This window comes from Molossus molossus, unplaced genomic scaffold (assembly GCF_014108415.1).
Source record: "Molossus molossus isolate mMolMol1 unplaced genomic scaffold, mMolMol1.p scaffold_m16_p_20, whole genome shotgun sequence".
Classification (NCBI taxonomy): Eukaryota; Metazoa; Chordata; class Mammalia; order Chiroptera; family Molossidae; genus Molossus; species Molossus molossus.
Window position 1 is genome coordinate 20,479,330 of NW_023425356.1, and position 12,311 is coordinate 20,491,640.

General features: G+C 41.2%; 1 protein-coding gene across 7 annotated transcripts in view; it reads left to right on the forward strand.

Moving 5' to 3' along the window:
* TDRKH (tudor and KH domain containing) overlaps positions 1–12,311 on the forward strand; it is an 18,804-nt gene continuing 6,493 nt past the window's right edge. For 6 of the 7 annotated variants that reach the window (XM_036272210.1, XM_036272211.1, XM_036272209.1 and 3 more), the window contains exons 1-6: positions 1–100; positions 7,419–7,567; positions 8,332–8,438; positions 9,239–9,428; positions 10,600–10,739; positions 10,852–11,173. In XM_036272210.1, the coding sequence (XP_036128103.1) occupies positions 7,444–7,567; positions 8,332–8,438; positions 9,239–9,428; positions 10,600–10,739; positions 10,852–11,173 (883 nt within the window). In that variant the 5' untranslated portion in view covers positions 1–100; positions 7,419–7,443. The remainder of the gene's footprint in view (positions 101–7,418; positions 7,568–8,331; positions 8,439–9,238; positions 9,429–10,599; positions 10,740–10,851; positions 11,174–12,311) is intronic. The other variant, XM_036272212.1, reaches the window with a different exon arrangement.

The window sequence follows — 12,311 nt, forward strand, 5'->3', positions numbered from 1 at the left end:
AGCGAGGTCCGCGGAGCAGGGAGTCGGGTGCCAGTGGGCGGGGGTGACGGCGGCTGTGCCGAGGTTCGAGGAGGAGTGCGCCACGGCTGAGTCGAGGGTGGTAAGGCGGCGACCCGGAGCAAAGGTTGGGGAAATGGGAGATTCTGGCCCGGGGCGTCCGTGGCAACGAAGAGACGAAACGGGGGGCTGGGGAAGGGAGGCGGCCAAGCGCCCCCGGGCGAGGCCAGGGGCGGCAGTCGGAGCCCCGGGTGCTGAGGCGTTGTTGGGGACAGCTTTATCCCCGGGGACATAACCGTAGCCAAAAGAAATGCTCTGGGCCCAGGGTTAAGCCACAGCAGACTCGGTGCGAGAGGGTTTGCCAGTTCGGACTCTTCCATGGACTGGTCGTTTTTGAGAATTGCTCTGTTTATGTTTGCCTTTTATTTTCCCCTGTTTTTTTTTTTTTTTTCTTTAATTATTTCTAAAAGAATGACGTTTGCAGTCGTCAGAATAATACATTGGGGTGGGGGTTGGTTGTTTTTCCATATTTCCCTCCTTACAGCAGATATCATCATGGTTTTGGGCTGAAGACTCCCATGCCAAAGTTAAGTTTTAGACTCTTCTCAGCTTGAGAGAAATGGAATGAGGCTTTTTTCACTCACTGGTTTAAAAATAATAAAAAATATATCAAGGATGAGGAAAGTGAATGAGGTATTTCAGTTCAACAAGCCTACCTCCATTTTTTAGATACTTTGTAGGTTCTGATAATCAGGAGATAGAAGAATGAGATCCTTTCTCTATGGACTCACAGTGTGATTTGACTCCTATGTTTTTGAAATGACAATTTAGAACTAAGTCTATCAGTTAGTTGTTAGCTGTTTAATACAAATATCTGGAAACTTTGAAGTTTCCTGAAAACCATCATCTAGCTACACTTCTCACCTTAAAATGATCCACGTGTCTCCTCTTTTCTTTACTCAGCTTCCCCTAGGAATTATGGTCTTAAATTCTGATCTCTTCCTCTTCATATTCAATTTGAAGTAATGAAATCAAACACAGGCTAACATTCAGTACTATACAGTTATCCCCATTTCCATCATATTATTTCCCATTTTTATTTCTTTTTTCTGAAGAGAAACTTACAACAGTGTGAAAGAATGTCAATTGGGGGGGGGGACCTTGATCAATCAAGTGGATATTCATTCTTTGAGACATCAGCTGATAGCTAGATTAGCAAAACTATTTCTAATATCCAAAGATGAGTTAGTAGAATTTAGCTTCAAATAGAAGTCACCCAATAAATGTATCCTTGTCACATTCATCTTCATACCACACACACACCCTTCACCACCAAATCATCAATATTTTCTATCTCAGATGCTACCATCTACCAGGTATCTCTACCAGGTGCTCAAATGAGAAACCTGGTAGCCAGGTTTCCTTGGCTCACCCTCTAACGTTTCCATAAGTCAATTTCTAAGTCTTATATATTTTACCTATTAAAACTTGCAAATCCATCTCCTTTTCTCCATCTTTATCTTTGACACCTGGACTTACTTCTGAATTAGTCTCTCTACCCTCACTGTTGCTGCTTCCATTCATTCTCACTACAGACACAGCTGTTAGTAAAAAATTACAAGCAAATTTTGAAGGGATGTTTGGAGTACTGTGGAAGCCCAGAAAGATGAAACCCAATGTAGTATAAGCGTCAGGACTGAGGGGATCTGTTTGCGGAGTCAGGAAAATCAGATATCCTTTTGCCTTGATCCTGATAGTTTCTGAACTGGGGGGGGGGGGGGGGGGGGATGCTCTTAGTCCTTTAAGTCTCCTTAAAGATGTGCTATTTGCGACTGGTCTTCAAACCACATTTGTGGAAACGACTAATTAGCTGTGTATATCCTTAGGGAAATTTCTTTATCTCCCTGGGCCTCAGTTTTCACAGTTGCAACATTATTAGTAGAATTAGATCATTTCTGTGGTCTCTTCGGTTATAAAATTCTGTGATTTCGTTGTCTCATAGCATGAATTACGGCCAGAAAGGTGATGTTAAAGACAGCATTGGAGTTCGGATCAAATACTGCTCTTGTTCACAGGGCTGGTGGATTTATTTTAGTTTCCCCAAACCTTTGACATTTACAAACTGCTGTCAAGATAAGACCTTCCCTACTTGATAGGAAGCTTTTTGAAGGCAGCTACTAAGTCTGTCAGAACTGTTCTATCCCTGGGGCCAAGCACACACTAGATACTATATATTTATTGGTTTCAATGCAGAAGATAAATCATTTGCATTTTAATGGGGTGGTTTTTCACCTGTGCACCATCAAAGAAATAAACCTTTTAAATTCTAGCTCCTCCCAGCTGTTGGATTAACCAACAGCAATTACATTAACCAAAAATGTATATTGTCTTTGCATTGCCATGTAATTGTTCTGGTGTTGATCTTTTCTACTAGACTATTTCAGGGCAGGAATTCTTATCCCTCGTGTCCTGAGCATGCTCAGCCCACAACAGGGAGCTGGCACTATTTAACTGGGGCACATTAACAGCAAAGACAAGCTTTGCATGTTAAGAGACCATATCAGGAAATATATGAAGTAACCAGTAGATAAAAGAAGTGAAATCTTTTCTAGACACTCAGAATAAACCATTTAAGAAAATGGCAGTTCTTTTGGCTCAAGAATTACTTAAGCAAAAACTCTCCTTTATGAAACCAAACTTGTTTCCTTTCGTTTGGTATATAAAAAGATGTTTACATGATGCCACCCAAACTTTCACAGAAAAACCAGCCTAGTTGGGGAGGCAGGAGAGAGAGAAACTGATTTTTATCCAGTTAGGGGAGGAACCTATCTCAAACAAATAACCCTACATTAAAACTCAACCCTTTTATTCCTACTCACTCTAAGGTAGGGGTTCAGAGCAGCCACATTCTTCAGGTTGATACTCAGTCTCTTAAAGTGATACAATCCTGGCCAGGTAGCTCAGCTGGTTGGAGTGTCACCCTATATACCAGAAGGTTGAAGGTTCGATTCCTGGTCAGAGCACATATGTAGGTTGGGGGTTCGATCCATGATCAGGGTGCATCTGGGAGGCAACCGATCTATGTTTCCCTCTCTCTCTCTCTTTCCCTCTCTCCCTCCCTTTAAAAAATCAATAAACGTCCCCAGATGAGGATTAAAAATAAATAAATAAATAAAGTGATATAGTATACTGGATCTACTTACTGAGTAATTGCCTAGAATAACAAGACACTTGAAAAGAGTCCCTCAACAAGCTGATAAAAGGAGGTTTTGTTTTTCTATTCAAGCCATGAGTCTGAGCAAGACAGTGGATTAAATTTGTTTAAAACTATTGGCTAGAAAAAATAGATTTGTCAAACTTCTGGTAGTTCTCTGATGACCTTTATTAATTTCTGTTGATTAGTAAAGCTCTCTGAGGTCAGATGCAAAACTGGGTTCTCTGACTGACAGTAGTAAGAAATCCACCTGCAGTCTCCTTATGTGATTTTTATGTGCTCCTCAGAATGAGATTTCTGTGCAATGGCTTGCTTCTCTTTGCCCTCGTTACTCTTCCTGAAAGGCTTTCAGGAAAAGCATATGTAGAACCAAAGTTTTATTCCTAAGTAGATCCTTATTAATGAATATGTTTTTAGACTTACTTGGATACAACCATTTTTTTTTTCTTGGATATCATGTGGGTTGAATTTTTGTACTTGTAAGCAAATTGTAGCATAAATTACATTTCCTCATTCATTTTAAAGCAAATCTTGTTAAAAGCCACATTGTATTTTGTCCTACTAGATTGTAATATCTGGAAATAGACATTGTCTTTAGTTTTTGTGCATTTTTTTATTTTACCACCTACAATGTTTTCCAACAGTATTTATTCATTTTGAATTGAATGTGTTGACTAAAATAAAAAATAAAGATACTAGGTACTGTTTCACTGAGAGCTAAAAGAAGGGGTGGGCCAGGTGCTTCCAAAGTCACTTTAAAGGGTTTTTAATATGCAAATAATAATCCAGACTCTGGGTAAGAGGTTAGGTGACCTCTTTAATTATGTGTACTCTTCTACAAAACTGGGGTTATTATTTCCTACTTTACAGGATTGTATAAAGATTGAGTAAAATAATGTATGTAAAGTGCCTGGTGGTATTTTACCCAATACATATATCTATTCATCTTTGTGTCCTTAGTGCCATAGTAGCATCTAGCACATCTACTTAATAAATATGGTTGAACTGCACTGGTGAAGCCAGTGACCTAGAGACAACAGATACACCATTGCATACAGTGTGAACAAGTACAGTCATGGAGGCATCATTTACAGGGCAGTGTGAGCTAGGGGAAACCCCAGAGACCTCAGAAGAAGTGGTAGTGGTAGAGCTGAGACTTAAAGAAGGAATAGGATTTTGCCAGGGATACCAGATGGGCTAGGAAGACAGAAGTGACATATGTCAGAGCAAGGATACATAAGAGAGCACATCATACTCCTGTAGTAGAGATGTGGTTAGAATATAATGGTAGTTAGAGATCAGATTACGAAGAACCTTTTATGCCAGTCATGAGTTCACATGTATGCAACAGAGTTGCTGAAGAAGAGAAGTTCATTCATTCAACAAATGATTATTGAGCAAATATTTATCTAGTGGCTATGTTTACTAAGCACTGGAAGCCACTGGAAAGTATTGAGCAGATGAGGAATGTTATTTGACTCCAGCTATTTTGTTGAACATGAATGAACAATGGCAAATGCAGGGACATCATTAAATAATTGCAATAATCTAGGCAAGACATTAGAGTGGTTTGGAACAGATGGTGGTCATAACAGTGAAGAGGTAAAAAGTGGTCAGATTCTGGATAGTTTGAAAGTACAATGAATGGGAGTTGCTGACAAGCTGGATGTATTGTTTGAGGGAGAGGATGAACGGGCTATTTAGTCTGAGAAACTAAAAGAAGGGAATTACCATTTACCAAAATGACAAAGACTAAATACAGGAAGGGGGTGAGATCAGAAGCTCAGTGTTGTACTTGTTTGAGATGTCTATGAAACATCAAATGGAGATGTCTCATATGCAGTAGGATATGTAAACCTGTTCAAGAGAATGGTCCAACTGGATCTATGAATTTGAGAGTCGTCAGCATATATGGGATTTAAAGCCAAGCTGAGAATGAGACTTGCGATCACGAAGGAAATGAAGTAGAGCCCAGAAGAGGGCAAAGGACAGAGCCCTGGGGCACTCTGGTGTTTAGAGATTAGAAAAAGAAGGAACCAGCAAAGGAGACTGTTGGAGCAGCCAGAAAGGGATAAGGAGAGCTAAGCAAGTGCACTGTGGTGGAAGCCAAGAAAATGTTTTAGAGAAGAGGCAATCACCAGCTGTGCCAGACAGGGCACGGTCAAGTAAAGTGAGGACGAGAATTGATTATTGGATTTAGCAGTGTGGAGTCACTGACTTTGACAGGAGCTCTGAGAGTGGATTAAGAAGATAAATTGAGCACATAAGTATTAACACTGTTGCGTTTTCCTGTAAAAAGAAAGAAATGAGAAGTACTTGGAAGAAGAATTGGAATTGAGGAAGGGTTTTCATTTAAGAAACATGTAATAGCATGTTTGTCTGCTGATGGAAAGATCCGGGAGAGAGGGAAATATTAACGATGCAGGAGAAGGAAGGAGAGCAGTGTTGGTGGAGCAACACTTTTATGAGATACTTTAGTGCTAGGAGCAGAGGTTGTTCATCCAGGGCTACAGAAGAGAAGATAGAATATTTAGGCACAGATGGACGTAGGTGGGTAAATGTGGTGGAAGTTTATTTTCTCTGAATGCTCTATTTTCTCAGTGAAATAGTAAGAGCGGATGGAGAAAGAGGTACTAGAGATCTGAGAAGAGATGGTATGAATCATTGTCTGGGAAAGTGAGAATATATAGGGATTAAGGAAATATAGTGAGGGATGTGTTAAGATTTGCTTGGCAGCAAAATTAAGATAAGAGTCAGAGAGTATTTCACTCTGTCACTTGCTGGCCATTGTAAGAAGACCAGTAGGGAAAAAATAAAAAATAAATACATAAATACATAAATAAAAAAGAAGGCCAGTAGGAAGACCACTACAGTGGTCTAATTGAGATTTGTTAAGCTTCTGTAATCAGTCCAGGTGCAGTGTTTTGACATCATTAGCATGTAGGTAATAATTGAGGCTGCAGATGTGGGTGAAATCACCCAAAGAGAACAGAGTGACAATAGCAGTTGAAAGAGGCCACAGAAAGACAAACCCAAAACTCAAAAAAGTCCTCTCCAGTGAAACAGGAGACACCAAGAAAAGGGGGAACAGAGGTAAGATTAGATAAGGCTTATACGTGCCATCTAGGTTAATTAACTCATAGTTTTGGTGGAGCAGGGCAGAATCCCTCCCACCCACCCCTTTCACTGTTAGTTGAGCAATAAATAGAAATCAGGAGTACAAATAATAAAGACTCTACTTTCAAGAAAGATAAGTAGAAGTAGCAAAGCCCAAAATAGGCCTGGAAAGCCATTCTTGCAGCAACGACAGCTTCGGGAAAGGCTGGGAAGCATAGAAGGGCGCACATACGGAATTTTTTTTAAATATGTTTCTATTGATTTTTTGAAAGGAGAGAAACATCCATATGAGACAAACATTGATTGGCTGCCTCCTGCACGCCCCCTACTGGGGATCAAGCCTGAAACCCGGGCATGTGCCCTGATCCGGAATTGAACTGGGACCTCTGTCCATGGGGTGACACTCAGTCAACTGAGTCACACCGACTAGGCTATGTGTGTAATTTTAAATAGTTTGAAATAAAAAACTGAATACAGCCCTGGCCGGTTTGGCTCAGTGGTTCGAGCGTCGGCCCTCGAACCAATGAGTTGCGGGTTCAGTTCTGACCAAGGGTAGGTACTTCGGTTGCAGTTTGTCCCCGGCCCTGGTCAGGGTCGTGCGGGAAGCATTCAGTGGATGTGTCTCTCTCACATCGATGTTTCTCTCTCTCTCCCCCTTTCTCCCCCTCCCACTCTGTCTGAAGATAAATAGAAAAATATCCTTGGGTGAGGATTAAAAAAAAAAAAAAGAAAAGAAAAATATCCTCAGGTGAGGATAAAAAAATCTGAATACATATTTTTAAATATTTATTTAACAATGTTTTGTTCCTTTGTGTTTTAAAACTGTGATCAGTGTATAGTTAGTTCTACTTGGGGTGCGGGGATGAAGTATGCCTCTAGCTGTATGTGTATGTGTCCCTTAGGTAACTTTTAAAAAATACTCTGATACATGATACAGATTTTGAGACTGCTCAAGCTCATAAAATGGGAAAAAGTAGACAGTAGTATTTTTTTTAATAATAATAATAATATACTGTGTTCCCTTGTCTCTCTGCCAGTCATAAAGGTATTGGATGAAAGTTCCTTCTTTTCCCTCATTTGCTTATTTCAGGATGTAAGTCAGAGTACAGCAGAAAATGTCCACTGAACGGACTTCTTGGACAAGTTTGTCCACTATTCAGAAAATAGCACTGGGCCTCGGAATCCCAGCCAGTGCAACGGTTGCCTATATCCTATACCGCAGATATAGGGAAAGCAGAGGTATGTGAACCCCACAGCTGTACATTATGGAAATGTTCAGACCATGTTCCAGCCTTGTTAAATTGGAATGAAAACTGTCCTTGCCAGACTGGGGATCATTTATTGGGATGTAACTGGCTTTCTCTGAGGGGTCTTTGACTGAAACTATTTGGTTTCTTCTTTTCTATAGTCTTAATGTGGAGCTATCATCATTTATATGAAGCTATAATTTCTGTGAAATGAAGAATTCATTTTATAATTCTATTGATCTGTTCCATTCAGCAACATCAACACTACAATGGATTCTTTTTCTTTTTTTAATATCCATATCTTATCTTTTTTATATGCTCCTTCTATTTAATTGTTAGGAGAAGGCTAACGGTGGGGTTCAATTTTTCCTAGAGGCTAGACCTAGAGAAGAGGACCTAGAGAGATGATTTATGTACAAACCAGAGAAGTTCTGAGCCTAATGAACTACTCAGGCAACTTCTAGCCTTCATTCTTCTCCAAGAGAAATAGTTTGCCTAAAATCCAAAACGTCTTGGTTGTAGAGCCAAATGTTTCTCCTACTTTAGCATCTGAAACAATATCCTAGAGAGAATGCTCATCTTCTGGTCTTTGGGGATCGAATTCCCCCTCAGATGCTGCTACTTGTTGTTGCAGTTGAGATTCTCAGTTTATCTCTTGGATCAGTGTCTCTTTGACAGCTAGATTTGCGGGAGGGCTGGTATTAGCTTTGGGTGTTAATAATCTAAGTCTGATCTGATGAGCCATGATCTGTGCAGAAGAACGGCTGACGTTTGTTGGGGAGGATGACATTGAGATAGAGATGCGAGTACCCCAGGAAGCTGTGAAGTTCATAATTGGCCGGCAAGGAGCCAATATTAAACAGGTAAGTGTTAAGCCTGCAATCTGCTCTTCCAGAGAATGATTCTACTTTCCCCCTCTCTGCCCTCATCCCACAAAACCCACCCACACTATGTATATTTTTAAAAGAAAAAAATAATGGGAACTTTTTAGCTGATATGCTATCTATGTTTTAGAAATGAGTACCTCTGCTTCCTAGAGAATAGATGACTGAGCTTGATATGGAGATTTTTGATTGGCTGCATCTCAACTTGAACTGTTTTTTTTGGTTAATCCTCACCCAAGGATATTTTTTTAGAGGGAATGGGAGAGAGGGGTGGGAAAGGAGAGAGAAAGAGATAGATACATCAATTGGTTGCTTCTCACACATTCCCCAGCTGGGGCCAGGGATCAAACCCAAGTACATGCCCTTGACTGGGTCTCGAACCTGCAGCCCTTTGGTGAACGGCCGACACTCTAACCACTGAGCAACACTAGCCAGGGCTCTTTTATACTTTTCAAATTCTCATTAATTGACATTAAATATTGAATTCCTGCCTGATTCTTAGCATCTTTCACTGTTCAGGTGCTGTGTCAAAAATACTTGATTCTCTAATCCAAATAAAATTAGGAGAAAAGAGGGGGCTGTAAATGCAGAGAAACTGTTTTAAATTATCTTTGTCACTAATCTTTTTCCATAAGTACCTATAAGTGAGGAGTGTTTATAACATCCTGATTTTGCTGATAATTGTGTCCAGCTCCATCTAACTCCAAGGTTAGGTTTAGTGTCCTTAGCTAAAGGGGAGCTCTTCCAGAGCGTATTGCTATGTATCCTTTTCTCTGCAGCTGCGGAAACAGACAGGTGCTCGGATTGATGTGGACACGGAGGATGTAGGCGATGAGCGGGTGCTGCTTATCAGTGGTTTTCCTGTTCAGGTGTGCAAGGCCAAAGCAGCAATCCATCAGATCCTGACAGAGACTGCCCCAGTGTCTGAGCAGCTCTCAGTTCCCCAGAGATCTGTGGGCAGAATCATAGGTACCACTGGACAGCTTCCTCTACTGTTTCCGTTTTGTTTTGTTTTTTCTTTACCTTTGCCTTTGTTTCACATCTGCCCAAGGGTTTATCCTGGCCTACTTTCTCCTTCACCTTGCTGAGGAATAAAAAGGGACGTTGAGACCAGAGCTGTACTCTTTTTTCCTCTTTATTGATTTTAGAGAGAGAGGAAAGGAGAAAGAGAGATAGAAACATCGATGAGAGAGAACATTGATTGGCCGCCTCCTGCATGCCCCCCACGGGGGATTGGGCCCACAACCTGGCCATGTGTCCTGACTGGGAATCAAACTGGCGACCTCTTGGTGTGTGGGTCGATGTTCAACCACTGAGCCACACCAGCCGAGCGAGAGCCTTACTTTTTTACAGAGCCGTTGGTAAAGCAAAACCCATTACCTCAAGAAGTTGTATGATCCGAACTTTACAAATAGGTTCCAGAAGGGTTCGGGCAAAGGTACATACCTCATAATAGTTTTGTTGTTGTTGTTAATCATCACCCTACCATATTTTTTCCGTTGATTTTTAGAGTAAGTGGAAGGGAGGGAGTGGGAGAGAGAGAGAGAAACATCAATGTGAGAGAGACACATTGATTAGGTGCCTGCTGCAAGCACCCTGACAGGGGTCAGGGATTGAACCTGCAACCCTTCAGTGTGCAGGCCGACAGTCTAACCACTGAACCACACTTGCTGGACCATAATCGATTTTTAAAGGGAAATTGAGAATGCTCATGTTACCCCAAATCACTGTAGATAGTGCTCTTGAGAGCACCTGTCATGCTTTCCCCTAGAGCACTGCTGTGCCGCTGTTAGAGGCAGAGAAATGTCCTGTCCTTGGTTCAGTGTTTCACACCTTGTAGGATCTCTTCTAATGAAGTGGGGATATAAAGTATGCTGAGTGTCCAGAAAATGGAAATGGCATGAAGTTGTTAACCTAGCCAATGTTAGAGTTTAAATAAAATGGATAGAGCAAATAATCCAGAAATACCCTTCTTACAGTAGGAATTTCAGTAGCCCCTGCTTTCCATTCAATATTTTGCATTCTGTTCAGTTTGAAAATAGGAACTGACTCTCTTCTGGTATATACAAAATAGAGATTTCTCTAGCAGTTAAGGTTGGCCGAAACAGAAGGACGAGATTTTATGTGTCGTTCAATGTAGGGAGAGGTGGCGAGACGATTCGTTCTATCTGTAAGGCCTCCGGAGCCAAAATTACCTGTGACAAAGAATCAGAGGGGACATTACTACTATCAAGACTTATAAAAATCTCAGGAACACAAAAGGAAGTGGCAGCAGCCAAGGCAAGTAGCTGATCAACTTGAATCATATCTCAGAATGAGAAGAACCCTTTATTCCATCCTGGGTCAAAATATCTGGCCACATAGCTGTCACCCCTTTTCTTATTTTCCACAGCATTTGATACTAGAGAAAGTTTCAGAAGATGAAGAACTTCGGAAGAGAATCACTCATTCTGCAGAAACCAGAGTCCCACGCAAACAGCCAATCAGTGTAAGAAGAGAGGAAGTGACAGAGCCCGGTGCAGCGGGAGAGCCAGCTTTATGGAAAAACACTGGTACCTGCATGAAGCAGGCTGCACAGCTGACAGACCTTCCCTGCAAAGGAGCTGGTGACGTGGCTGTTATAGAGCCAGAAGAAGATTCCTGGGAGAAACCTAATGGTGACAGCTTTCAGAAGTCTGGAGCCCAGACCAGTCCAGAGATGTCCATGTTTGAAAGTATGTAACAAAGGGAACACATAGCTATATGGAAGATAGAAATACTGGCTTAGATAACCCACAATAGGAGGCAATGAAAAAATAATTCTTATTTTCTTGACTACACTTACAAGTTTTCATCACACGCCCTGGCCTGTTTGACTCAGCAGTTAAAGCATCGGCCCACGATCCAGAGAGCTCCGGGTTCGGTTCCCGCTAAGGGCATGTACCTCGGTTGCCCCGGCCCTGGTTGGGGTTGTGCGGGAGGCAGCCACTCAATGTGTTCCTTTCATGTCAATCTCAATCTCAATCTCTCTCTCTCTCTCTCTCTCTCTCTTCCTCTCTTTCCTTCCTACTCTGAGCAAAAATGGAAAAATGTCCTTGGGTGAGGATAAGACAAAACAAAAAAACAAGTTTTCATCACAGATACATGTCCCTGGTAATATTTTACTTGGAATACTAAAGATAATATTTTTCTGAATATAAACCAGCTAATGATGGAGAACAATATAGAAATATGCTAGTTCACAGGAAACTAGGCTGTAATATATCAAATAATGAATTTACATGATATTCTTCACCAAAAATACTATTAAACAAGTAAAATAGCCCAATTTTTTCTGCCTGTTTTATTGTTTTTAAAAATCATCACCATTCAAGAAGAATTAAAAGGCTGTACGCTTTCTGTTTTATGCATAGGTATGGGATAGGCAAGGGAAACCAGGGCCCGAGAGGTTCACAGATTTGTCCAGGGTCACATAGTGAGTCAGTGGAAGAATGGAAGCTGGATAAGTCCATATCCGTCCATGTATCTTTCGACTGGTCCATGCTGCAGCTAGCATATGGAGGGTTTACCGTCATTATAATTGGTGACTAATTTGAATAAATAGCTGATGACTAAGAAGTAAACTCTCTTATTACTCAATTATATAGAAAGGTACAGAACATAGCTCAGTACCTTTCTTCAGGGTGTTCTTGTATGATTCATCCAGTTGTCCCTCCAGCTACTTTTAAAATGGTAATAGTACCCTGGCCAGTTTGGCTCAGCGGTTAGAGAGTTGGCCTGCGGTCCAGAGAGACTCGGATTTGGTTCCCGCTAAGGGCACGTACCTAGGTTGCAGTTTTTCCCCAGCTCCAGTTGGGGTTGTGTGGGTGGCAG